The sequence below is a fragment of the Neodothiora populina genome, assembly GCF_041146345.1.
Source record: "Neodothiora populina strain CPC 39397 chromosome Unknown canker_contig_7, whole genome shotgun sequence".
In the NCBI taxonomy this organism is placed as follows: domain Eukaryota; kingdom Fungi; phylum Ascomycota; class Dothideomycetes; order Dothideales; family Dothioraceae; genus Neodothiora; species Neodothiora populina.
Genome location: NW_027191415.1, coordinates 960,758 through 986,868, shown reverse-complemented (window position 1 = coordinate 986,868; position 26,111 = coordinate 960,758). Strand labels below are relative to the sequence as shown.

The 26,111-nt window shown below is 52.5% G+C and overlaps 11 protein-coding genes across 15 annotated transcripts; 6 read left to right on the top strand and 5 right to left on the bottom strand.

Annotated features, from left to right (window-relative positions):
• Nucleotides 1-1,084: 1,084 nt before the first annotated feature.
• Nucleotides 1,085-2,079, bottom strand: AAFC00_006392 (uncharacterized protein; the record flags this gene model as incomplete). Its single annotated transcript, XM_069346342.1, has 3 exons — nt 1,085-1,554; nt 1,630-1,879; nt 1,981-2,079. 3 exons carry the CDS (start codon nt 2,077-2,079, stop codon nt 1,085-1,087), a joined length of 819 nt encoding a protein of 272 aa, XP_069197551.1.
• A 1,806-nt stretch (nt 2,080-3,885) lies between these two features.
• AAFC00_006391 (uncharacterized protein) lies at nt 3,886-5,275 on the top strand (the record flags this gene model as incomplete). Its single annotated transcript, XM_069346340.1, has 3 exons — nt 3,886-3,918; nt 4,060-4,517; nt 4,567-5,275. 3 exons carry the CDS (start codon nt 3,886-3,888, stop codon nt 5,273-5,275), a joined length of 1,200 nt encoding a protein of 399 aa, XP_069197550.1.
• Nucleotides 5,276-5,753: 478 nt separating this feature from the next.
• Nucleotides 5,754-7,496, top strand: AAFC00_006390 (uncharacterized protein; the record flags this gene model as incomplete). The annotated part of the gene is made up of 1 exon (XM_069346339.1): nt 5,754-7,496. One exon carries the CDS (start codon nt 5,754-5,756, stop codon nt 7,494-7,496), a length of 1,743 nt encoding a protein of 580 aa, XP_069197549.1.
• A 283-nt stretch (nt 7,497-7,779) lies between these two features.
• Nucleotides 7,780-9,563, bottom strand: AAFC00_006389 (uncharacterized protein; the record flags this gene model as incomplete). The annotated part of the gene is made up of 2 exons (XM_069346338.1): nt 7,780-9,209; nt 9,455-9,563. 2 exons carry the CDS (start codon nt 9,561-9,563, stop codon nt 7,780-7,782), a joined length of 1,539 nt encoding a protein of 512 aa, XP_069197548.1.
• Nucleotides 9,564-10,292: 729 nt separating this feature from the next.
• On the top strand, nt 10,293-11,721 carry AAFC00_006388 (uncharacterized protein; the record flags this gene model as incomplete). 2 transcript variants are annotated; one of them, XM_069346336.1, is made up of 5 exons in its annotated part: nt 10,293-10,415; nt 10,501-10,531; nt 10,592-10,902; nt 10,982-11,528; nt 11,588-11,721. In XM_069346336.1, 5 exons carry the CDS (start codon nt 10,293-10,295, stop codon nt 11,719-11,721), a joined length of 1,146 nt encoding a protein of 381 aa, XP_069197546.1. The 2 variants fall into 2 exon arrangements, with proteins under 2 accessions (XP_069197546.1, XP_069197547.1); XM_069346337.1 differs by having other exon boundaries at nt 10,501-10,902.
• Nucleotides 11,722-12,381: 660 nt separating this feature from the next.
• AAFC00_006387 (uncharacterized protein) lies at nt 12,382-13,329 on the bottom strand (the record flags this gene model as incomplete). Of its 2 annotated transcripts, none has more annotated exons than XM_069348325.1 (2): nt 12,382-12,880; nt 12,953-13,329. In XM_069348325.1, the coding sequence occupies 2 exons, from the start codon at nt 13,327-13,329 to the stop codon at nt 12,382-12,384; spliced, it is 876 nt and encodes a 291-aa protein (XP_069197544.1). The 2 variants fall into 2 exon arrangements, with proteins under 2 accessions (XP_069197544.1, XP_069197545.1); XM_069348326.1 differs by having other exon boundaries at nt 12,953-13,125.
• Nucleotides 13,330-13,808: 479 nt separating this feature from the next.
• AAFC00_006386 (uncharacterized protein) lies at nt 13,809-15,626 on the bottom strand (the record flags this gene model as incomplete). Of its 2 annotated transcripts, XM_069346334.1 has the most annotated exons (3): nt 13,809-14,843; nt 15,044-15,259; nt 15,468-15,626. In XM_069346334.1, 3 exons carry the CDS (start codon nt 15,624-15,626, stop codon nt 13,809-13,811), a joined length of 1,410 nt encoding a protein of 469 aa, XP_069197542.1. The 2 variants fall into 2 exon arrangements, with proteins under 2 accessions (XP_069197542.1, XP_069197543.1); XM_069346335.1 differs by lacking the exon at nt 15,468-15,626.
• A 511-nt stretch (nt 15,627-16,137) lies between these two features.
• On the top strand, nt 16,138-18,237 carry AAFC00_006385 (uncharacterized protein; the record flags this gene model as incomplete). Of its 2 annotated transcripts, none has more annotated exons than XM_069346332.1 (1): nt 16,138-18,237. In XM_069346332.1, the coding sequence occupies one exon, from the start codon at nt 16,138-16,140 to the stop codon at nt 18,235-18,237; it is 2,100 nt and encodes a 699-aa protein (XP_069197540.1). The 2 variants fall into 2 exon arrangements, with proteins under 2 accessions (XP_069197540.1, XP_069197541.1); XM_069346333.1 differs by having other exon boundaries at nt 16,681-18,237.
• A 442-nt stretch (nt 18,238-18,679) lies between these two features.
• AAFC00_006384 (uncharacterized protein) lies at nt 18,680-21,775 on the bottom strand (the record flags this gene model as incomplete). The annotated part of the gene is made up of 3 exons (XM_069346331.1): nt 18,680-18,958; nt 19,014-21,416; nt 21,479-21,775. The coding sequence occupies 3 exons, from the start codon at nt 21,773-21,775 to the stop codon at nt 18,680-18,682; spliced, it is 2,979 nt and encodes a 992-aa protein (XP_069197539.1).
• Nucleotides 21,776-22,536: 761 nt separating this feature from the next.
• AAFC00_006383 (uncharacterized protein) lies at nt 22,537-24,200 on the top strand (the record flags this gene model as incomplete). The annotated part of the gene is made up of 2 exons (XM_069346330.1): nt 22,537-22,547; nt 22,625-24,200. The coding sequence occupies 2 exons, from the start codon at nt 22,537-22,539 to the stop codon at nt 24,198-24,200; spliced, it is 1,587 nt and encodes a 528-aa protein (XP_069197538.1).
• Nucleotides 24,201-24,595: 395 nt separating this feature from the next.
• AAFC00_006382 (uncharacterized protein) lies at nt 24,596-26,073 on the top strand (the record flags this gene model as incomplete). Its single annotated transcript, XM_069348323.1, has 2 exons — nt 24,596-24,855; nt 24,975-26,073. 2 exons carry the CDS (start codon nt 24,596-24,598, stop codon nt 26,071-26,073), a joined length of 1,359 nt encoding a protein of 452 aa, XP_069197537.1.
• Between the last annotated feature and the right edge of the window lie 38 nt (nt 26,074-26,111).

The window sequence follows — 26,111 nt, the reverse complement described above, 5'->3', positions numbered from 1 at the left end:
GCTCGAGTACGTGAAGACTCTCTATGTCGAGCCAGGCCGGCAGACGCAGCTAGTCAAAGATCTCGCAGCAGAAGCCACCGAGTTCGTCCAGAAGCATGATCTCATCACAGTACCTCCACTTGCATCGGAGACGATACCAATGCATATGATGTCCCCAGCAAGACAAGCCGTCAATCCTTTCTTCCTCGGAGGCGACGAGATCATCGTCTCATATCCCACCAACACCATGGATCACAATGCAAAGCTTATGAGCATGCGCGGGAACAACATCCACTTCTCTCGCTCGACGGTCTTCCATGAACTGATTCCTGGTCACCACCTGCAGCTCTTCATGAATGCGCGATACCGATCATATCGCTGGATGTTCGAGACCTGCTTCTCGGTAGAAGGCTGGGCATTCTACTGGGAGATGATCCTCTGGGACAACAAACGATTTCCAAAGACGCCAGAAAATCGCATCGGCATGTTATTCTGGCGAATGCACAGATGCTGCAGAATTACATTTTCCATCAACTTTCATCTTGGCAAAATGAGCCCTCAGGAGTGCATCGAGCTCTTGGTCCATAAAGGAGGACATGAACGTGCGACGGCAGAGGGCGAGGTGCGGAGATCTTTCGCTGGTGACTACTCTCCTTTGTATCAAGCAGGATACATGCTCGGTGCTCTACAGCTGTATGCGCTGAGGAAGGAAGTCGTAGATGGCGGATTGATGACGGAGAAGCGATTTCACGATCGCATTATGCGAGAGGGCCAGATGCCTATGGAGCTTCTCCGGGCTCTGCTCAAGAAGACTGATCTGACTCCTGACCATAAGTCTGCATGGAGATTCTACGAGAATCTTGATCGTAAGTAGACTGTAAGCACAAAGTGCATGATGAATACGTGGGGAGTATCGAATATTGCCATTTCTTGCTCACACATACTGCTTCGAAAATGGAGGCGGGTAACAATTGCAAATCAGTGGTCAGGATCTCGTTCTGTTGAGCTTATTACCAAGTCCCTATGAATAACGAATGAAGATAAAATGCTACCAACTTATCAGTAAGCGAGAACCATGTCCAGTCAAAAAACCAGTGCTTCCATCTCATTTCACCTCAACTCCCTGCAGTGCATACAACGGCCGAGGCATACCCGCCGAACCGCAACTGCTGAACTTCCACCACCCCCAATTCCAGCTTCCAAAGACATTGAGAAGCATCCACTTGACCGGACCAGGCATCGGCGGCCAATTCGCCCACTTGCCGTCTTCGAACGTCGCATCCATGTTCAGTAGAGCAAAAGGCACCACGTCCGTCATGCCGGCCTTGGTCAACGTCTTCTTACCCCAAGTCTTGAAAGTCAGAGCCGCTGCTTCTCTCATCTCGGGACTTGAAGACGTCGCCGAAGATAGATTCGAGAAGTTGGCGATCGTGTGGATCTCGGAGTGGAAGTGGTTCGTGAAGGGCTCACGGAACGTGTCCATTATTCGTATGACTTCTGAACCCGAGAAAGCTGATGGCGCCGCGAGACTGGTTAGGTATATGTTAAACGCTGCTAGTCCTTCTAGAAATGACTCTGTGTTGTTTTAAGTTTATCAGCATATTCGCACATCTTTTATGCTTCGACATTCGTTCCTAAAGCAATACATACCATGTTCAAGCATAGTCTCCTCCCAGATGCCTTTCTCATTGAGCACGCCCTCGACTTTAGGGAACAGCTCTGCTTCTTCGTCGTCATGGTGGCTTTTTACCAACTTGTACCAAGCAAGACTATACCCAATAAAGTCGGAATAGTCTCCCGGCTTCACATGTGGTGCCTGCAGATAGACAGAATTGAAGCCTCGGAGAATGGCATTATGGATCAAAGCCATGTGTGTAGCTCCAGTCGTCCAGATGTCATCCTACTTGCGCCAGCAAAAACATGCGTTAGAAACAATACACCAGATAGAGGCCTATATTCATGCGACAGGCCGAACTTTCAATGCTGCGCAGCCCTACTCACTTTCTGGGTTTCGTATACTGGAGTGTGTACCATAGGACAAGGACCATCAGCCCAGACGCCCATGCCCGCAATGGCGTCTTTGTTTCCACTCTCAGACATCGTGCTCATGCTGCTCGAACGCGTGTATATCGCCGCAATGACAATCGCAATCACAGCCACTAGTAGTGATGGTCTATATGCCTGAACGGAGACGGACATGAGATCAATTGCTTCTGCCCCCGGGTGGTTATATGTAGCAGTAGTAGTGCCATGATAGCGGCGGCGGGAAGCGAGCCTGTTTTATTTGCGATTGCTGGGGTCGAACCTCGTTCACATGCTTGCGTTGCTTGCCTACTTTGCTGTATCTGCTGGCTTGCTTGCATAAGAGATCATGTCACCTCATGTGATGTGCCGGATGTGGTCATAAGCGTGGGGGATTATCAAAAGGGGTGGCGTGATTGGACGAGAGGGCGTCGCGGCTAGCATACACGCCGTATGTCACGGCTTCTAGCATTAGGGTCCTATTTGCTATTTTGAGCTAGGAACATTGTTCAGATATTCATGGATGCATGGTAGCGAGATGTCTTGACGTCGTTTATGCGCAAGCTATGGTATCGTCTTGCTGCATCATCAGTCCTCACCTCTAGGTCTCACTGGACAATGCTTTATATACGAATAGCTCAGTCATAGGGATCGCGCCATCAGAGACCTTCTTCGCTGACGCAAGCATTTCAAAGGAATTTCACACGCGGCAAATGATTGAGGTGTACAACGGACATGAAAAATTAATAATAACAGAGTCAGATTACTATGATCGTGTATAAACTGCTAGTCAATGCTAACAGAAGGAGGATGCAAGTAATGTCGAGAGCTATACGACACAGCAAGAGCAACTAATGCGGACAGAAGTGGTGATCGCAAAAGCCGACCACAGACAGATGAGTCTTATATCGAGGCTTTAATCGAGACTTACGAGGTTGGTGGCCATCCTAGCAGTCCGACCTAGATACAATTCGATGATGGTTCAGACCCTCGCGTTCGTTGACACACAGAAGAGACCCTCACTCATGCTGCGGATGTATGGACCTTTGGATTAGTGATGTGCTTCCGGACCGACGTCTATAGCGGGTATGGATATTCCATATCCCAAGAAGACCTTCATAGACTGTCAACGGCAAATGGATTGTGGAGAATCGAAGATCATATAGTATTGACAGCTACAGAGATCATAACGTAGCTTATCGAAGGCAGATCTGTCTGATTATACTATGTTAGCATAAGGTCAAAGCAACATGGGGGACAATCGAAAATTCGAGTTTGTGTGCGAATAATCAGAAGGGACGTTTTATCAGGGCAATTGCGAAGCGTTGTTTTTGGTGCAATGCATCTAAGAGCTGGGATTATCGGCCAAAAGGCCTTGTTCATCTTGTAAAGGACAGAGTGATGGTGAGAAGAAGAAAAAAAAATAGTAGCGTACCTTTCGATAAATCATGGAAGACCACTTCCGTAGAAGATATTCATACACGAAGCCTGGATGTTCAAAAGCAGCTCTACGCCAGAACACAGTAGACCTCCATGATCTGAGATCGATGGTGCATCATCCCTCACTGCTGCTTAGAAGCTCTAAAAGCTGGCATTGATGGGAATGCCCAGTAATAGAGTAGTACAGGTTTGGGCTCTGAGCCATTTGAATGTCGGTACAAATTATGAGTTGCCGCCAAGACAAACAAAATCCGGCGTTCATCCATTGATGCGGAAGGTCGGGACGAAATTGCGGAGCATGTCCGCTGCCCCGCCTCACAGTACCCCTCCAAACACTTTATACACGTATGAGGGAGTAGTATTGTATATGAAAGGCTATAGATCAGTGAACGAATTGAGATCTCTGTCGGCCCATTCTTTAGCGCCGCTATACTTTGACTGATCATGGTTGCCATTGAGCCATTTGCTGTCGAGCAAGTAAGTCCGTTCGTTTATACATCACTAAAGATCGTCAGACCCAATATCTAGATCATGTTCCTTGTGAAGGATATTTATGGATGGCCAGGCACTTTCCTTCACCTCTTCCGCTACTCATGAGCCTCCTCTGACTCGTGATAGTGGATGGACAAATATGAAACCACAGCCAAATACAATATAGCCGAAACATGCTGCGCCTCGATATCTGTGGACGAACTGCGTGACATTTCTGAAAAGAAAGGCGAGAATGTCATTGATCTATCTACAGTTCTCAATTATGGCGATATACGTGGCAGTGAGAACTTGCGCACTAACCTGGCTCGGCTCTACTCGTCGAAGGTCGGGACTCCCCTACGAACAGACGACATTCTGATACAACCGGGTGCCATTGCTGCCAATTATCTTGTTCTTGCCAGCCTGATTGGACCTGGAGATCATGTCATTTGTCATTATCCGACTTATCAGCAGCTGTACTCTGTGCCCGCGTCGCTAGGTGCTGATGTCGACTTGTGGAAGGCAAAGGAGAAGAAGAATTGGCAACCAGATGCTGATGATCTGAAGGACCTGATAAAGCCGAACACTAAGTTAATCATCATCAAGTTAGTCAACATCCCGCTTGGTCCTTCAACGACAACTAATTCCCTCTAGTAACCCCAACAACCCTACTGGAGCAGTCCTGCGGAAGTCACTTCTGGAGAAGGTCATCGAATTGGCAAGTGAACATGACATTACCATTCTGTCTGATGAGGTTTACCGTCCACTGTTCCACGGGATTGGACCGATGGACTCGGACTTCCCATCATCTATGATCAACATGGGCTACGAGAAGACAATCGTTACAGGCTCGCTAAGTAAAGCATATTCACTGGCTGGCATTCGCTGCGGCTGGTTAGCGTCACGAAGCAAAGAGATCATCGAGAAGTGTGCCTCGTTTCGCGACTACACCACCATCAGTGTAGGTGTGCTGGATCAGCAGATCGCTACTTTCGCTTTAAGTCAGGATACGATTCACAGTTTGCTCGGAAGAAATATCAGCCTGGCGCGGACAAATCTTGAGATGATTGAAAGATTTGTCATCAAGCACGACGAGTACTGCTCATACGTCAGGCCGGAAGCAGGCACGACAGCATTCATTAAAATCGAAAGGGATGGTAAGCCTGTAGATGCGGTCGAATTTTGCAAGCAGCTACAAGAGAAGACGGGAGTCATGTTTCTCCCGGGGACGTGTTTCGGAGATGAGTTCAAGGGTTATGTCAGGATTGGATATGTCAACAAAACAGAAGTGGTCAAGGAGGGTTTGGAAGAGGTCAGGAAGTTCATGAAGAAGGAAATGGACGATCTCCCTTTGGCTGCATAGATATCATTTTATGACTCTATTGTCTCTATTGTTTCCCTTCATACAGCACGCGACCCTCATAAAGTCGGAGAAAATCACAAGTGTTATATTTGTACAGACATGAAATACATGTGCAGGAACTGTACAGCAGAGCAGTGCACACGAAGACGAGGATAAGATCGGCACCTCTCTGACCAATTATGCAAGTCGGCGATATTTAATATTGCGCTCGCCCTGAAGCTCAGATAGGCGAAGAGCAGACGGTGCCATATCAAGCAATCCAAGCAATCACAGGCCCACTTTTTTATCTCGGAGTTAGGCTTTACGGCTACACCCAGACTCACTATCGCATAACTTTCCTTTGACTCAGCAAAATGATATCTTGTTCTTTCTAACTACTCTTTCGCGATTGTGAATATACTCTCTGTTTCTGGTGTACATACGCTAGCTCTCTTCACGAGTCTAATATTGCATTTCGTGCAGTGTGACTCCTGCGACCATGTCGACCAGGGGAAGCGCCGATGGTCAACCCACGGAAACGTCCCCGCTGTTAGGAAACAAGCCGCTCCAGACAATTGACCCGGCCGATGCTATCGTTCAGAATGCATCAGTTACCACTAATGGCACCTTCGAAGCAGACGGCAGTACACTGCAGGACGGGGGCTCAGGAAACGCTAGCGACGATGTCGAGCAGGCGGATGGTTCACCGCACAAACCCACCACCGACGCCGGAATTGAGCATATGAAGAGTCGAATGAAGTACATCTTTCCTGCACTTACAATTGGTGTTTTGTTATCTGCAGCAGATCAGACCATCATCGTCTCGTCGTATGGTAAGATCGGAAGTGAATTGCACGCTCTCAGCAGTACTTCGTGGATAGCGACAGCATATTTCCTTACTCTCACTTCCTTCCAGCCTCTCTATGGCAAGATGTCGGATATCTTCGGTCGCAAGGGATGTTTGTTGTTCGCCTACCTCGTCTTTGGTCTTGGTTGCCTGTTCTGCGGTCTCGCTCGGACCATGGGCGAGTTAATCGCTGCTCGCGCATTTGCTGGTATTGGAGGAGGAGGCATGACTACAGTTGTGAGCATTCTCATATCTGATGCTGTGCCATTGAGAGAGCGTGGCAAGTGGCAAGGTTATATCAATATCGTCTATGCGACTGGCGCAGGTGCGGGTGCACCTTTGGGAGGTATTCTTGCGGACAGCATTGGCTGGCGATGGGCGTTCATCGGCCAGGCACCGCTATGTCTGGTCGCATTCATGGCCGTTGGTCTCTTGCTCAAGCTGCCGCCCCAGGACCAGGACCACTGGAAGCAAAAGCTTCGCCGCATCGATTTTCTAGGAGCAATAGTGTTGATTGGTGCCGTCTTTACTCTCCTTCTTGCACTGGATCGCGGAAGCAACGTCAGCTGGAAAGCAACCATCACCATTGTAGCCCTTTCGCTCGCGGTTCCCCTCTTCGCCCTTTTCATCTTCATCGAAATGAAAGTCGCCAAGGAGCCATTCGCGCCAGGCCACATCATTTTCCACCGCAGCCTCTTCGCCTGCTATGCCTGCAACTTCTTCGCTTTCGGAGGCTGGATCGCCGCCCTCTTCTACATCCCGCTATACTTCCAAGCCGTAGACGGCCTCACAGCAACCCAAGCAGGAGTGCGCCTGATCCCCTCGATCGCCTGCGGCGTCAGCGGCAGTCTCTTCGGCGGCTTCTACATGCAACGCACGGGCAAATACTACTACCTGACCGTCATTGCCTACTCGTGTCTAGTAGTCGGCCTGTCATTCATCATCATGTTCAGCGGCGTCGTAGTGAAGAGCACGCCGGGCCTCATCGCAGGCATGTGCATCTCCGGCTTCAGCAACGGCATCGGAGTAACCAGCACGCTCATCGGTCTGATCGCCAACTCGTCACGCGAAGACCAAGCCGTCGCCACCGCCTGCTCCTACCTCTTCCGCTCCTTGGGGTCGGTCTTCGGCGTCTCGATGTCCGCAACAGTCGCCAATCAATCCCTGCGCGACTCTCTCAAGGAATCTCTCAAATCAGGCAAAGCCGCCACGGAAATCGCTGAGCGCGTCCGTGAGTCGCTGGCGTATATCGCCACGCTGGAACCGGAAATCAGAGAGATCGTGCGCGAGTGCTATGCCAAGAGTACGCGGAGCGCCTTTGTCCTCGAGGCGGGTCTCGTTACTGGTGCGGCGATTGCCGCGTGGTTCATCAAGGAGAAGGCGCTGGGGAAGTGACGGGAAGGCGAGCTTTGGCGACGGAGTCCCTGAGTGGGAGAAGAGAGGTTTGGGGAGTGAAGAAAGGGGGATTGTATGAGTTGTCGCGAGACGGGCCATGCGTGCGGCTGACAAGATTGGGTGTAGCACAATATCTGCCCATGACTTTCTCTTGCTTTTCTTTTTTCCTGTCAAAAGCGTGTGAAGCGTAGATTTTCAAATGTCACTTAAGCTAGTTCTACAGCACGATTGTCCAATATCACGTACAAATACAATGTCTCCTTTTCCCCTGTCGTCGGGCATGCTATAGAAACACCCTACCAATACGCTCGCCAATAGCCGTCAACCCAATCCCACCCTTCAGCAACCCGCGACTAGTAGCAGCAGCTCTATTCCACCTCCACCACGCCCAAGCGCCATAGACCGCCCCAGTAGCAAGCAAGCCCACGAAGCCCGTCATACTCCACAGCAACACGCCGCCCTGACGCTGCGCCAACCGCTCGACCTCGGAGTACCGCTGATTACCAAAACTGATCCGCGAGTACTGCGTCGCCCAGCCGAGCCGCGGCACGGCGACCGACAGCTTCTCCTCGACCCACTTGCGGAACTTGTAGATTGGAGATGCCACGTCGGCGCGCATTTCTTGGTAGTTTCGCAGCGCGAGGTCGCAGATTGCCGAGGCGTCTGGGGTGCGCTGCGTCGAGTACGCGGCGAGCGCGGAGGTTCTGCCCTCCGGTGTGGGGGCCGCGGCGTCGAGGAAGGAGAAGAGCACGCGTACGTCTTCGAGGCCGGCGTTCATGCCTTGGCCGTAGAAGGGGACCATGGCGTGTGCGGCGTCACCGAGGATCACGGCTGAGGAGGCGTAGTGGTGTGGCGAGCACTTGATGGTTATTAGTGGTAGGTGCGGGTTCTCTGTGTATTGTTTCTGGAGATCGGACTCGGAGATCAAGCGTCCTGCGACGCCTGGGAAATATCTGTTGAAGAAGGGCACGAGTTCGGAGGGGTTGGCGTCCAGGTGGGCGAAGTGATGCGCCGGGAGAAATAGAGTGGATGTGAAGGACTTGTCAGATGAGGGGATCGCGATGAACATGAATTCTCTGCCGGGCCAGATGTGGAGGTGGTTGGGGCTGATCTTGAAGTCTCCTTCTGATGTGCCGGCGGTTGAGGGAGTCGGGTCGATGTGGAATTCGCACCACAGAGTGTCAATGTATGACTGTGTGTAGTCCATCCGGGTGTACTTCATCAGATGATAGCGTACCGCCGAGTGAGCGCCATCACATCCGAGCATGAAGTCAAAAGCAACCTCGATTTCTGTTGCTCGCGGCGGCGCATCTTGTATTTCGCTAGGATTTTGAGCATGGTCAGTGAGCGGTTTACTTCTTTCTTCAAACCAAGCACGTTTTGCTCTAAAGTCAGCACCGGTGAGCTTGTAGTTGAAGAACATCTTGACGTTGGGTAGTTTATCGAGTTCATCCAGCAGACGCTTGTTCAGGCCAGCACGATCAACAGCACTGATGAATCTGCCATGGATGTCGTAGTTTTGTGACTCTTCTGTGAAGCTGCCGTTGTCGACTCCGTGGATCATGCGGCCATGCATAGGAATGGTCTCGGTCATGATGGAGTCAACCAGGCCAGGGATATTGGCATGCTTGAGCGCATTGATACCTCGCTCTGACATGGCAAGGTTGATGGATCTGGTAAAGTTCAATGGAACCACCTGGGGGTCCCGGAGGTCTGTTGTGGGGCATCAGTCTCGTTCTGAATCTGGTATACATCTGTGAATAGTCGTGTTTTAGGTGACTCCAGCCTCCCACGAGCTCTGATAGCAAACCGGTACATTGGGCATCGAACCTTGAGTCACAGAGCTCATGGATGATGTCCGACATCCGACCGGTGTTGGAACAAGAACTGGACTGAACAGCTTCTGCAACATGAAGAGCCACGAGCTGATATGGCTTGCAAGATACCAGAGTACATACCGCCTCGAAGTTCATAGACCTCTACATCGAAACCTCGTCCCGCAGCATAAAGAGCCGCAAGCGCACCCACTGGACCGGCGCCTATCACCACGAACTTCTGTTTTTCCATGACAGTCTGGAATCTGGGAACTGACGAGTGAGATGCAAGAATGGGAGAGTCACATGTATAGATGTTATAGGTTGGCCTTGACCTCGATATAAGGTGTTACCATCTGACCTACCTTGATTTTTTGAGTCGAGTCAATGACGCATAAATTGTTCTTCGACCTGCATATACAGTTGTACCTACCGGATGTACCGGGGTTTATCGAATCTTCATTGTCGTGTGATGGAGTGGAAGGGTCCACGGGTCCGCGCACGTGTCGGCGGCATTGTCGATAACCGATCACGCCCTACTGACGCCCTTGATACAAAGTCACGCCCTTTGTGCAATTGACCCGAGTATCTGATTCGTCCGGCAGCATCCGAGACCAAGTGGGATGACTCGAGGGCTGCTTACCTCACTTTGGTAAGGTAAGGTAATCCTCAAAGATCCACAAGATGCAATCCGGCCCATTGTCCGCAGTTGATGCTCTTTGCCGCGGTGCAAGAAAGAAAGTGCGGATATAAGTGCCTTTGCTCTTTACTGTATAGTCAATCTCTTCCCGCTGTCATTCGGCCACACGCTTTCTTCACCAGACCTCTTGACTCTCTCCGGCAAACGTAAGCTGATCATCGTTTCCACATCTGGGCACAGTGGATCGGGCTAACAAGAATTTCCTTCGTGCCTCCAGTCTCGAATCTTCGGACAATATAGAAAACACTCGTTCGGTCCCGCATATCATATTCCACCCGAAAGATGGCGCGAGCATGTGAAGGAGCCGACTGTAGCAACGATGCCGGTACCTTGCAGTGCCCCACGTGTCAAAAGCAAGGGAAGGACAGTTTCTTCTGCAGCCAGGACTGTTTCAAGCGCAACTGGGTAAGTGATCTCGGTCTTGTTCTGACAAACATAAATAAAACCACATGCGCATCCATTGACAAGCTACGCCACCCGCGTGCCACAGAGCGAACACAAGAAAATCCACAAATCCTCAAGTAATCCTCTCGGCAACTTCTTTACTCCAACTGTCATTTCTGAACCAGACCCAAACACAGGTCACTACAACCCCTTCCCTAGCTTCCCGTACACTGGATCTCTGAGACCTGCATACCCGCTTTCGCCGACCCGAGAACTGCCCGCCCACATCACTCGCCCCGAGTACGCCAAGGACGGCATTCCCAGGTCCGAACAGAACTTCGTGGGTCGCAACAAGATCACGATCCTCGACAAGAAGCAGCAGGAGGGTATGCGCAAAGTGTGCCGCCTCGCTCGTGAGGTGCTCGACGAGGCCGCAGCTGCCCTGAAGCCCGGAGTCACCACGGATGAGATTGACGCCATTGTGCACAAGGCCTGCATAGAAAGAGATGTGAGCATTCCCGGTCCCTGTTGTCATCGGGGAAATGAGCCTTGTTCAGGCAGAGACAGAGCTGATCTCTTTGTGCTAGTCATACCCCTCGCCGCTCAACTACTACAACTTCCCCAAGTCTGTCTGCACAAGCGTCAACGAGTCCATCTGCCACGGCATTCCGGATCATCGTGCCCTCAAGGACGGCGACATTGTCAACATTGATGTCACTCTCTACCACGGAGGTTTCCACGGCGACATCAACGAGACGTACTACGTCGGTGACAAGGCTCTCGCCAACCCCGATGCCGTCCGTGTCGTCGAAGCTGCGCGCGACTGTCTCGACGCCGCCATTGCCATTGCAAAGCCCGGCACCGCCTTCAAGGAGTACGGCGCCGTCATCGAGAAGCTCGCCAAGAGCAGGAACTGTAACACTGTCAAGACATACTGCGGTCATGGTGTCAACACTCAATTCCACTGCGCTCCCAACGTCCCGCATTACGCAAAGAACAAGGCCATCGGAATTGCCAAGCCTGGCATGACCTTCACAATCGAGCCTATGATCTGCACTGGCTCTGCAAAGGACAAGACCTGGCCTGACAACTGGACCTCGGTCACTCAAGACGGTGGCCTCAGCGCACAATTCGGTAAGGAATCATCTTGGTCTTTTGTCTGGTGTCATCTATGCTGACACTTCGGTTGCCAGAACATACCATGCTCGTCACCGAGGACGGCGTCGAGGTTCTCACTGCAAGGCTGCCCAGCTCTCCTGGTGGCAAGGTGGAGATGCCTGCCGCTGCGACAAACGGCGCAGACGGCGCCGAGAAGCCTGCTGCATAGACGAAAAAAGCTACTGAACGAAGAATGATCCACGTCGCGGACCTGTCATGATTTATCTGTAGATTTATAGCGAGTGTCTTGGCGTTCGTGCAGCATGCGTCGGTGCATACCTTGAGGTCTCGCGAAATTGTCCCGACTAGAACTGCCATGAAACTTTGGACCGCTCGGTCTGCTGGCCATGCGCCGCATTGAGGAGAGCGCATCGTTATATTTTTGCTTGAATTGCTTGGATGGAGGAACACAAGTATACCCTTTGGCTGCCTACGAAACATGATGTGTGATGCAGTTGAGAAATCATATCCTGACATCTGTTCCTTTTCACTTCTTTCGACTCGTTTTTCCACTAGCCCTGGGATAAGCCATGCTTTTCGTCCTCGGCTCAGGGCCACTGCTATTCTGGCGCATGAGGCGGTGGCTAGTTGCACCTCAGGCCTTGAGGTAATGGGTCCGCCATGTGTCGACCTTTGCGATCAAGAGTCTTCTACACAAGTTCCGACCGCTGTTCTGCCGTCTTTTTAGGTACTCAATTCTTGATCACCTGTAAACTGCTGCACTCATCTGGCTCCTCCCTCACCAAAGGCCTTGTGTAGTGCATAACCTGTGTGATGGGCTGCAGGACTTCGATAGTACCTTTCGATCACTTCTGACTCCAGCCATCCCTCACGTAGCGAAAGCCGTAACGCAACCCATGGCCGCCGCAGCAGCCATGCCTCCACACGCCATCATCTGCACGCCAGCCTTGAGGCAAGTCAACTTGCCCCTCTCACCGACCAGTAGACATTTCAGATACCCAAAGACAAAAAGCGTCACAGCCATGACAGCCACACTCCAGCAAAACGCCACGCGATTGTTTCCGCACAAGGAATACGGCAGAAGGGGAACCAGGCCTCCGAGAACATAACCCGACGCGATCGTCACGGCAGAAACGTAGGCTCGACCAGACTCATCCGCCGACGAAGATGCGGGCAAGTGATGCCGGACTCGAGCAAGGAAGTCTTCGCTCGCTTCTTCCGAAGCCAATAGCTCACTAGCCACAGCTTCTCTCAGGGTCGCTGAGAGCTGAAACTCCTGCAGCGCAGAGAGGATTTCCTCGCGGGTTCTCCGAGGGCTATTCGCTACCATTTCCTGGAGTTCTGATCGCGTAGCCTCGTGCCCTTGTCTGTGTATGTGTGTGTCCTCGTCAGGTAAGAAAAGGACGAAAGAAAGGCAAGACCGAAAAAGAAAAACCTACGCTTCACCCGCAGCCCCCAGATATCCTCCCAGCCCCATACTGATCCCCCCAGCGATCAACTCGGCGAGTCCGGCATAAACGACAAGCCGCGTGTCTCCGAGAGCAGAAAGTCCCGCCGTCAGCGCAAATGGCACCGTGAGTCCGTCTGAGAGGCCGATCGTTGCGTCGGACATCATTCGCGGATCGATCCTGAGGACTCGTTTCGTCTTGCTTCCTTCTCTCTTGTTGGGGTCTTCTTTACATGGTGACAGTGTAGGTGAGTGCGCGGACTCGAGGGACGGGTCTCGTGAGTGCTCGTTCGAGGTCGTTGGGAGAGGCGTATAGGGTTGTTTGGGACGGAGTGATGCGAATAGAGATGAGAGTGGTTCATATAGCATGATTACAGCTGAGGAAGGGGCTTGTCGAGGATGTACAGTTCTGTAGGTGGCGGGTGCCAAAGTCGAGAGGGCGAGAGCGTGATCTAATGACAATGGGGAAATGGTTTTTATGTATCATCTGTACCGCCGTGCACTCTTCTCGTAAACTCTGATGGGGTGTTCCCCGTCCCCGCGTGGATCGTTGTGTCGGTGATTTCAGGCTGGTGCTCCTCTGTGGCATTCGATTGGGATATTCGATTGACTTGTCTTCAATACCGTAGGTCACATAGGGTGGCAAAGTGAGTTTTAAGCCTGTGGCAATTCCTTAGGGAATGCGCGAGTATCATGTTCGGCATCTCTTCTCACTATATCTCTTTCTTCGCAAGGCGTCACCAAATCACATTTGTATGCATCTAATCCGTCCATAAACGACATTTTTGACTTGTCGTCACTTCCGCTAGCTTTTCTATATTGCAGAACACCCAACAAATCACCACCTATCAGCTCGCCCACCCTGCCGGCGGGTACATACCATCTGGAATCTCCACTGTATCAGCATAATACGACTTCTGATCAAACTCCTCCAGCCCCCAAGTAAGCGAGACCTTAGGCGACACGAACCGCCCATCGCGGACGAGCAGACTATTAGGCACCGGATACGGCACAGAAGAATTGACAGAATTGAAAGGACCAGCGAACGACTCGTTGAAGAATCTCGTCGGGCTGGCTCCAGTCGCCGCTTCCCAGGGCGTGCTCTTCGCGCCTGTCTTGTCGGCCACGGTCTGGAACACATTGGCGCCGACGTCCCAGCGTCCCAGCGTCGCTAGGTTCCAGTTCGATTCCACCGTCGATAGCTCGCTGTAGTGGTTGTAGTACATGTCGTCTGTGGACCCGATTTTGTCCTGCGGCAGCGCGTCGCCGAGCAGGATCGAGAAGACGCGGTTGCTCAGCGTGTAAGTGTGGTTCTCATCGAACGTGATCAGGACCAGCGTATTCTTCATGAACCGCGTGTCGTTCAGGAGCGGCTCGACGAAACTGCGCATGAAGGACCCGGCGACCGTGACGGAGGTGTCGTGGCCGTCGGAGGTCATGTTCGGGGTTATGAACATCCATTGCGGCAGGGAGTCGTTTTCGAGGTCGCTGTAGAATGAGGTGAAGTTTTTGTTATTGGCCAAGCGATCTGGTGTGGTATTTGCGTTGTAGAGGATCGCGGGGTTGTGTTTCCTCACGTAATCGTTGGCGCCGGTCTGTTGATTCTTCCACTGCATCCCTTCGAACCCTGCGTACGGCATGTCTTCCTGATACATGGCCCAGGATATGCCTCTGTCTTCTAGCAGATCGACTATGGTGCTCACGTTGCCTGAGATCTGGTTGAAGGCATCGTTGTCTATGCCAAAGTTGTCACCGGCGATAGCGGCGGCATAGTTTGGTTCCGAAGGATGAGTGACTGCAAAGTAGTTGCTCAAGACTTGGCCTTTAGTGGCGAGCCAAGCGAGGTTTGGGTCTCCTGCGGCCTTGTCAAAATCGGTGTTTTCCTGTATATGCTATTAGTCATGGTCGCTCCACCAATTATGCGTCTACAACATGGCTTTGGGCAACTTTGGGCCCAGAAGAAGCAGAAATGGCCCGCGTCCCGTTCCAACATATCCTAATCAGGCTATCACGCATAACAATGGAAGAGTTGATCACATGGGCAATCGGAAGTGGCGAGCGCACAGCAGAGAGTCTTCCTTACCATCCATATGACTGCGAACCTGTCAAAGGCCTTGCCGGGTACTCTCGAAGTAGGACTCTCGGCCTTTGCAGTTGCTTGTGCAGCATGTACCGCAGCCGCATCAGTTGCCGTATAGAGGTTGGGCTTCTGGTTCGACGGAGCTTGCCATTGAGGGACGAAGGTGGCCACTGTCGAGCTTGCAAAGGCCGCAGTGGAAAGGGCAATTGCCGTGAGCATCTTAAACAGCAAGAATGTCAGATATCGGGTCTCAAAGAAGCCTCAAAGTAAATGAGTGAAAGCTCACGTTCGCACGAGCAGAAAGAGAGAGTGACCAGATAAGTCGTGGCCTGGCTGTGAATAGCCTGGAGCAGCCATCTTGCCATATACATATATATATATATTCGAAATTCTTGGACACGGCACACAGGAAGCAGTTGGCACATACACATGCTACGACTGCGACGACGACCTTCCAAACTCGGTTGGTCGGCTGCTCCTCTCTTGCAGACATGCCGCAGTAGGGATACCTGGCGTTGAGGAGGTATGAAATTGGGGACGGCTCATTGGTCGAGGTAGGCACGTTGTCAACATGGCCGTGGGCCATAGACTTCTGGAGACTGGACCTTCCGCTCAGGATCTGCTCAATGATGCGGTTGGTATCCACATCACTGTAGTGAATAGGTTTGGCTACGATGTCCAATATTGTTGTCGTTGGATTAAGCAATGGTCGTAATACAAGCACATGCTAAAGGGGTTGGCATTGATTGGCTGGCCTAACCCCACAGGGTCTATTGACCCTCGGCTTGCCGCAATAACATGCAGGTCACAGTCGGGTGATCGGCATGCACTTACACCACGTTCTGTTCTTCCACCAAGTCGTTGGATCATATGGTTGGTCCACACAACCTGCACCCAGACGGGATGCAGACTCTTGCCACCTCAAAGGCTTTTGCAATCTCACTTAGCGCCAAGTCCTTGCATTAGGTAGCCTCTTGTGTTTGCGCAGCAAGGTCTGGCCAAGATCTACCATTGTCGATCCGAGTATCTTGGCTCAAGAGCAGTCTTGTACGCCGTTGCGTAAATAGGACCAAGTTATCTCAGGATAATACCTTTCCATGGCAAGAAATGATTGGGCCCGTCGTGTAGACAGTGACCCTGTCCGCGCAAGCAATTCAGACAGCAAAGAAGAACAGGGCGAAGCTCTTCTCCAAAAGAGCTCCGATCCTTCTACTGGGATTTACAGAAAGGACAGCTACGATGAGAGTACCTGCTGCGTACTCAGATGGTGGCACTTGATCGTTCTCCTTCTAGTATGCACATTTTCCGTTCCAGCAGCTGTGAGGTTGGTGAACAGGGGTTTTCCATCCAGCGGTGTCGAGTCCCAAACCAATGGTCATGTAACGTCAGGGATCGATTCACAATTCAAGTCTGGCGATTTGCTACTGGCTCAAAAAGATGATCCAGTGAGATATGTGCTTGACCCAAGTTGGGATATCGATGCTCCTCCAACAATTCGGGAGTTCACGTGGACCTTGACAGAAAAGGTGTATAATCCAGATGGTGTTTTTCGCTTGATGCTGGTTATCAACGACGAATTCCCTGGCCCTCTCATAAGGGCTAATGAAGGGGACACGATTCGAGTCCACGTAATAAACCAAATGAGCAACAGTACCGCTATTCACTGGCACGGCATCTATCAGAATGGTACAAACTGGATGGACGGCACAGTAGGCATCTCACAGTGCCCTATAGCTCCTGGCCATAACTTCACTTATGAGTTCACCGTCGATAATCAGAGTGGCACTTATTGGTACCATGCACACCAGGGAGTGCAATCTTCCGACGGACTTCATGGGCCGTTGATCATTCACTCGTGGAAAGAAAAGGAATTGCAGCAGATTCAATATGCTACTGATCGAGTAGTCATGCTTTCGGACCACTACCACGATCTGTCCAGTGTTCTTGCTAGAGCGTACATGGCTCCTGACATGGAGAATACAGAGCCAGTCCCAGATGGGGCGCTGATCAATGGACATGCCGTCCGCAACTGTGACGAACTACCTCACAGAAAATGCGACAACAGCACTGCAAACGTTCAACCACCCTTCTTCGCGCTAGATGCTGGAAAACACCATCGACTCCGGATCATCAACGTCGGCGCCTTTGCGGAATTTCAATTTCAGATCGACGAGCACGAACTCGCCGTCACCGAGGCAGACGGCACAGACGTCGTTCCTGTGTACTATCACCGACTCAACATCAACCCAGCTCAGCGATACAGCGTGATTGTCCACGCAAACAGTACGCGGAGGAATCGTTTCCGCATGCGAGCGCGCATGATCACGACTTGTTTCGCAGAGCCGAACCCATTCATGGCTGGCGAAGTACACGGCATCGTCCTGTACAGCACGCCTTCGACTGCAGCCCAAGACCCGACCCTGCCCGACTCGAAAGACTGGAACGATGTGCAAGCCTTGGAGTGCCGCGACTTGAACACCACCGAGCTCGTCCCCGTCGAAGCAATCCCCGCACCAGCGCAAGCAGACGCGTTCTTTTACCTGCGTGCAAACTTCGAGATTGGCGCGCACCAGCTCAGCAGAGGGTTCTTCAACAGCAGCAGCTGGCGCCCAGACGTGCACAGTCCGACTCTAGCGCGGGCCCACGACGGTCTGCAAGCCGCGAACGCCTCCTTCTCGCCCACCAGCACAGGCAATAACGCGGAAACCCCAGTAGCATGGGCCAACTCCCTCGCCTTCCCCACCGACCTCGTGATCCAAACCACACGCCGCCAAACCCTCGACATCCTCATCTCGAACTTCGACGACGGCAATCACCCGATGCACCTGCACGGCTACAAATACTTCGTTCTGGCCCAAGGCCACGGCTACCCCCCGCGCCTCTCCGTCTTCGACCCCTTGACCCCCTCGAACCTCGCCCCTCTCTACGCCTCTCTCGACCTCTCGAACCCCCTGCGACGAGACACGGCCAGCGTCGAGGCGTTCGGGTGGATATTGCTGCGCTTCGTGGCGGATAACCCGGGCGTGTGGCCGCTGCATTGTCATATCTCTTGGCATACTGAGGCCGGGCTGTTGATGCAGTTCTTGACGCTGAGTGAGGGGGTGAAGGGGTTTGAGGTGCCTGTGGCGAATAGGGCGCTTTGTCGGGCGGAGGGACTGGAGAGAGGCATGGGGATGAGGGATGAGGATTATTATTGATTTTTCGTTTTGGGTTTCTTGCACTTACTGATATATATTGCATGAGGGTGTGATTGAGCTTTAAAATACAAATGTGTACACCTGTTATCGCTGATCAACGTCGCCGGCCGGCTTCTCGCATAGAAGTAAGCTCACAGTGGAGGGGCTTTTAGGGTTGCACGATAATAGGCAACATGTGGGAAGAACATGTGTAATAGCCTCTTGATTTCTCAGTCGTGTTCTGGTTCGGAGGCAGTAACGACTGCTTCAATCCAACCTAGGGGCTATGAAATTCGCCACCTTGACGCCTCTGATGCTTCCAAAACCCCCTTCCCTGCCTTGCCACCTGTCGTTTCCATTCGACAGTCATGACTTTTCCATTATGTATAACAAGCTCCTGGAGCACTGTGGAACGAAAAAGAACCCGATGAGGTATATTTGGCTTCCTTCAATGGGCACGATCTTAATCGTATCTGGGTCCATCATCTAGAGCAGGGGTATCTGCGTTCCAGGCGCCCGGTGTCGAGGGGAAACCACCAGGAGTGGGCGCGCTCGCAGCGGGTGTTTGATATTGGCCGTATGAAGCTCCAGGAGTAGGCGCATCAAGATTGCCGGGTGTCAGCGCGCTGTTGAGACCAGGAGTAGGCGCATCGAATGAACCGTACGCTGGAGTCTTGGATCCCGAGTCCATGGCCGTTCCTCCACTGTGGAACGGGGTGCGGTTGTTGGGATTCCATGTGCCCTGCAGATGGTTAGTCTATTGTGTAAATGTGAATAAACGAATATCCATCACTTACCCCGCCGTATGCGGTACTACCACCGTATGAAGTTCCTCCTCCGTAGGATGTCGATCCACCGTAGGATGTTGAGCCACCGTAGGCTGTTCCACTGCCCTTTTGCCATGCGGGCACATTGCCACCATATGCGGTCCTGCTGCCCGAGTTCGCCTGCCACGCTGGTGTCTTGTTGCCAGCGCCTGCCCAAGCGGGTGTCCTGCCTCCATCGTTGCGTGGCGTTCTTCCGAACGCTCCACCTGGAGTAGCACCTCCATGGGAACCTCTGTTGCTTGGCATGCCCATGGGCGGTGCACCTGCCCGACGGCTGGCGTCTTGTTGGATGACAGCACCAGTGACCGGATCTCTGACAGTCAAGTTTTCCTTTCCGATGGAAATGGTCTTCTTGCTACCGTGGATCTCGACTCGGGCCTCGGAGTCTGTGCTGTCCTTGACGATGCCAAGAAGACCTTTGTGGGGACCCTTTCTGATCGTGACGGTCTTACCGATCAGTCTGTCACGACCCATGGATCTCGGTGGTGGCATGGCAGCAACACCACCGTTCGCAGCGCCAGGCCTCTGCATGGCGGGATTCATCTTCATCAGATTGGAAGCGGCACTGCCCACTCTTCCTCCCTTTGCGGCGATGGTCTTGACGTTGTTGGTTCGCACAACAAACACACCACCATTCTCCGTCTGCTCGCGGTTGCGAGCGAAGAGAAAATTTCGATGAATGTGCAGGACGCGTCCGTTCTTTCCCTCACCGCCGTTCTCTTTGATGCCGTCGTCGATGCGGATTTCGTTACCGTCGGAGTCAGTGGCCACGGCATTCTTACGGCGTTCGAGCTTGTTGGAGATGTTGGAGTGAAGTAGGCTTCGCACGGTCCCAGTCTGGTCCAGAACACGCAGCGACTCCCGATCGACTTTGATCACGCAGCCGACAGTGGCAGCGTCCAGTTGCACAAGATCGTGCAGATCGTACTTGGCAACGCCAACTTGACCACCCGAGTCGGTCGCTTCGCGGAGGTCTTTGCTGAAGACGGTGATTTCGACTTGGTTGGAGTCGGTCAGCATGGTGACTCTGTCGTCGACGACCTTGACCACCATTCCGACCTCGTCATAGTACTTGCTGCCACCAATGACCTTGACGTGATCTCCTTCCCTGAACAACTTCCGTAGGCCCTTCGTGGGCGATTCGATGATCTGGCCCCTGAGAGGGCCCTCGGTGACTGAGATGCGAACAATATCGGAGTGGACGGAGATGGCTTTGCCGGAAACGCCGCGTTGTTCACCCTGGAAGATCTCGACCATGTCGCCTGGAAGGAAAGCGCCTGCAGTGTTACTCTTGATGGTCGCAGCCAGGGCGGAAAGATCGAGGTTCTCCGTGCCATCTTCGGCATCAGCGACAAAGCGCGTGACTTCCTCGAGGGTGGGGTTGACGTCTTCGCTCTGCAGCATGTTGGTCTTGAAGTCCTTGATCAGGAAGCCATCAACATAAGTATCGTTGAGGTAGGTCCAGGTGTTGCCGGTGAAACCAGTGCCCTTGGTGAGGTATCTGCCGTGTCTCTTGCGCGCCTCGTGCTCGCTGAAGAGACGTGCAGGCGGTCTCGGGCCAGCGTTGCTAGCGAATCCGACGCGCTTGCGCTTGTCACCCAGGCCACCGGCTTGCACGTCTTCGTTGGCGCCATAGTCAAGTCGCGGGACAAGCTTGACAGTAACCTCGGTTCCGTTGGATTCGACTTCGTCCACAAAGGCCAAGTCGCCGGCGTACTTTCCACGTCTGATGCGCACATACATGCCGGGCTCGAGTTGCTTGCTCTTAGTGGCACGCAGGAGATCGGGCATTTCTCCGATGGGTATCAGCATTGGCTTTGTGCCCATGTAGACATTCTGCAGACCCTCGAGGGCTGAGGTGACATCGGTGACGACTCGAGCTTCGACATAGAGGTTGCCAGCCATGGGACCGCTTCTCTCGAAGGCGGAAATGATCTGCAGAGGCTCCCTGGTTCCAGCGCGGTCCTCGATTCGCTTCATGATTGCAAAGACAACTTCACGCTCCTTGCCGGGCTTGCACTTGAGTCTCCAGATGTGGGGATCGTCGACGCTGGGCAGGAGCAGACGCTGAGGGACGACGGTAGAATCCGAGTGGCTGGCTCTGTTGCGGCCGTAGCGCTCCTTGAGGGCTTGCGCTTGCTTCTCGGCATCCATGCTGGCAGCGAGATCGCGTTGTCGGTCGAGTTCTCTGTGCTTGCGATCGTCTCGTTCAGCGCCTGCGGGCAGCTCCAGGAGGTCGTCAGGGTGCATCTCGTCGCCGGCAGCCAAGTCGTCGTCCTCTTCCGGCTCTTCTTCGTCCTCGTCGTCGACTTCGGCCTCGACATCGAGGAACTGGTTGCGGGGGCCCTTTCTGCGTCGTTTGCGAGGATGGCCCTAGTGGAACAAACAGTCAGTATTTTCCCTTCTCTATCCTGCTCTCGTAGGCATAAACATACAACATCGTCCTCGTCATCCTCGTCTTCCTCCTCTTCATCCTCGTCCTCTTCGTCCTCCTCTTCCTCATCGCCCTCCTCCTCATCACCAGCATTGTCGCTTCCTCTTCGCTGGGCAGCATTCGATTGGGCATTGTCGTTGTCGTCGTCGTCGTCATCATCATCGTCGGCGGGGGCCTGGCGTTGACGGGGAGCATTTGCGTCGTCGTCGCCCTCGTTTTCCGATCCTATCTCAGGAGCTGGATTGAAATCATCCTCCTCTTCCTCTGAGCCGAAATCCTGATCGGCCAGTGTAGACATGGTTGTCTTTGTGATGGCAAGGGATTAGTGGTGTTGAGTTGCGCGGATAGAAGAAGCTGGCGCCCGCGTTGCGCGACCTATGCGGCAGGGGCAGTGGTGATCAAGCAGCGTTAGTCAAGTTCTCAAAGACGACAGCTTTATCTTGAATTGAACAGATAGTGAGTGAAGGCAGGTATGTGAGAGTCTTGCTGATGTCAAGTATTGTAATGAGGTGAAGTGGATGGAATAAAGCTCCAAGTCACATGAACCGCAGGCGACGCTTCTCCTTGTCAAACTGCGCCTTTGGATCCTGATGTTTGCATCTCCTCTCCACCGCCACCGGTGTCCGCTGCTTCATCCAGTAGTCTTCCATCCCTCCGCCCTGTCACGGCTTCCGCCACGACCCTTCCCCGGACTGCCAAGCCTATTGTTGCCGGTACGTCAGGGTAAGACAGCTGAACATTCCATCACTATTGACTGGGAGCATCGTGTATAAGGTAGCTTGCGGTGGTATAAGCTTATCAAACATCTTGTGAGTTCCTGGACCGCAAGACTGCAAAGTGTTGGTATCAGACTTGGCTGTGGTATAGCCATTGGGGATAGGGAACGGTCCAAAACATAAGAGGATCACCCGTTTTCACATGCATCCATCATCTGACCGTGTCACGCGCATTAATTACTGGTCTGCCTTGCATTTCTGTATATGTTACGACAAAAGAGACATAAGACACGCACTCTTCACCATATGCTTGCCAACGTATTGATCTGAGAAAAGTGTAAACATGGAAACAAGGTATGCCATGAAACATGCCATCTCACCTGTGCTCCGGCCACCTGTTTGGAAGACAATACTGACGCGGTCGAGTATAGCTCGTGGTTAGGTAAAGCTGTTTCGCGCTACTCGCGCTCTTTGTCTCCAGAAGAAGCGCGCTCGACGTCCAAGACGCCTCGATGGCGCACGCCCTCTCCCATTGCCGCCTCGATGATTCCTCCACCCATAGTGTCGAGCACCTACTTGACCTCAACCCCTGCGCACTCACCTGGTGGAGCCGCGCCTGCCTCTTCCACCGACCACGATCTTTTGTTCTTCCGCCGCAAGCAGAAACAGCTCGAAGCTCACCTCCAGATCCTCCTAGATGCCCAGGCCGAAGGCCTCTTGTCTGGTCTAGCCTCCAATACACCAGACGATGCCTCGCTTTCTGCTGCCTCTACGCCTCCTGCAAACCTGAATGCACGGATGAGAAGCTCCAAGAACGCCGTTTCGAGCCCTCAGGGAAGTGGAAAGATTGGTCTGCACGATGCACGGAAGGCCATACACACGACGATGCGAAGGCTGGCCCTCCTGAAAGCCCAAGAGTCAGACCAGCTGACCCCGGAGCTCGAAGAATGCAACGCACTTGTTCACCAACTCGATGTCTGGCTGCGCAAGAGGGAGCGACTAGAGGAAAGAACTCGTCAGATCCAGCAAGGAGAGGAGCACGCCAGGGCGAGAGAGCTGCGCCAGAAAGCTGATGACATGCAAAACGACATCAACGATCTGGAAGCAAGATTGGCTCAGATGAAGGCGCAGCAGACAAAGCTCCGCAAAGAAGCGCAAGACTGCGAGAATGAGGTCCACGCGGACCTGTCTTCTTACACCGCAAGTCTAGCCATTCTCGAACAGCATAGCAAAGACTTCCTGAGTGATCTGCCCCCCAGCACTCTCGACGTCATCTCTACCCTACCTCATCAACCGAGAGTGAAGAAGTTGACTCTAGACACAGCTCGTGAGGCCTTCAGTCGTCAGAGAGACCGATTGCAAAGTCAGCAAGCAACTATAGAGAGGGACCGAGAAGCCCTCGAAGACGGAGCTGTCGTCTGGAAAGACGTTGTCAAGGACGTTATGGATTTCGAGCGCAAGCTTCGGAATGACACGGCACGACTCAGTGCCGAGAAAGCGAGGCCGTCGATGGATACGGAGTCCGATGCACTCCACGATAATAACACAATCCAATCGCCGACCAACGACATGCAAGATCTGCTAGCCCACCTGGACCAGACTACTGTGCAGCTTGAGAGCAAGTATAAGCTTGCGCAGACCCGTGACTGGAAGTTGCTGGTTGCAGCGATCGGTGCCGAACTCGAAGCTTTCCTCAAAGGCCGAGATATTCTCGATGCCGCATTGGCTGCATCTACCGAACAGCTTGATCAACAATCCTTTTCGGATGCTCCCAATCAGGGCGGCGGCGGCGAATTTGCCAGCCAGTCCGTGTACGAAGACCTCCGCACTCCAAGAGGAAGTGTGATGCATCACGCCAGGGACAGCGAAGCCATTAGAGACCTAGACGAAGCTTTCGAACCGAAGAGGAGCAATGGGACGATTGTGTCATCAGACACTGACAACGAGTCTGACGGCCCAGATCCTGAACTGCTGATCAGCCATCAGCAAGACACAGATTTCGAGTAGTGATGGCTTCGTGTTGGCTTGTTCTGCATTCTTCGCTTCCAACCTATATGATAGAGATACCCCCATCACGAAATATAACGACTTTGACTATCTATTGTACTACAAAAGACCCCTGTATTGTCGTTTTTCATGCCATGTTGTGTTTTACTTTTGCCTAATTCCGCTCGCATTTGACGTAGTAGAATGAAGCCTTATGAAAGTCGGGCCTATATCTGTAGAATCTCAGCTTCCATCCAACCCCTCATTTCCACGCGACCTTACTTCCGCGGGCAGTCACGCCGTAGTTGCCACAAGCGTCCACACCATGTACAAAAATAGACAAACAAAATAAATCGTGAGACCAGACCTCTTTCTCACTCAATGACCGGACCGAGTTCCTACCTCTCTGTATGACAATGCGCGACCTTGCCGAACCGGCCTACGTCTTCACCATCCCATCCTTCGTAGACGGTACGCCGCTGGACTGCAGAATATACCATCCCCCGATCTTCGAACACGAAGGTCCAGTCACATCCGATGAAGCATGGGTGAAAAAGGGCTCGGTCATCGCTCATCCTTATGCGCCCTTGGGTGGCTCAATGGACGATCCTGTCGTTATGGTTGCTGTAGTTGTTTTGCTGAAATTGGGCTTTGTCGTCGGGACCTTTAATTTCAGGTGTGTTGATGGCTCATCCTTCTTGTTTCGAGTAGCTGTGTAAAGCATTTTGTCTTTGCTCTATAGTAATATCTGCAAATCTGAAACTTCCTACGTTGTCATACTGATGATGAAATCAGAGGAGCAGCCGAGTCCAAAGGCAGTACGAGCTGGACAGGGAAATCAGAACTGGATGACTACATCTCATTTACTAATCTTATGGTACACTACTTGAATGACTTGCGGTTTCCATCAGTGGCTGAACAAAAGCTCGCTGATGGTATGGACGGTGATCTGACGGGTGTAACCCCATCGACTCTCCGCGACATCTCTTTGGTACTGGGAGGCTATTCATATGGCTCTCTGATAACAAGTCAATTACCCGAAACAGAAGCACTTCTGGAGCAATGCAAGCAACCTAAATATGAGCTCAACGCTAGAGAAACTCTTCTCCGCGCCCAAAGCCTTGCTTCTCAGACCAATGAGCGTCTACAGGTCCAAATGCGGCAGAAGCAGCACGAAAGAGGTCGACCTCTTCCTAACGTGCATAAGAAGTCCAATTCTCACCACTCTATTGTGTACGGCGGTCAAGAAACCTCATTGCACGGGCATCAACGAACAGGCAGTCACAGCAGCGGGTCCGGCGGTGGCGGTAGCGGGCGCAGATGCAGTAGCGGCTGCGGTGGTGGCAACCGTCGTAGTGTGGACATCCCTGGCCGGATCAAGGACCATATCGTTCATCATCACAATGTTCATCGACACAGTAGTGACGGCAGGCGAAGGAGCGTGCGAAGGTCCTCGAGCCGTAGTGTGCGCAATCACGTTTCGCACTCTCATGCTCCGGATGCGACAACAACGACGCCATCTTTGGAGAAAGTGTTACCTGCTAATGCTACGACGGTGATTTGTGGCGGAGTCAAGACGCACTATCTCCTCATATCCCCCCTCCTGCCTCCACTATCAGCATTTCTGTCACCGTCTTGGGCATCCATGCTTCTGATGAGGCCGTTCGACTCGGAAACCCTTGTGCGCAACAAGACGCTCGTCGTCTTCGGCAGCGAAGACGGCTTCACCTCTGCGAGACGCATGAGAGCCTGGTGCAAGAAGATGGAGATGCAGAGTACAGCCAAAGACTTCGAGTGGCACGAAGAGGAAAAAGCTGGTCATTTTTGGAGGGAGAGAGGAGTCATCAAAGGGTTGGCTACCCGGGTAGAACGATGGGCTATATCGATTGGTTGAAGATATACACTACATGGCATCGAGCAGTACTGCAACGC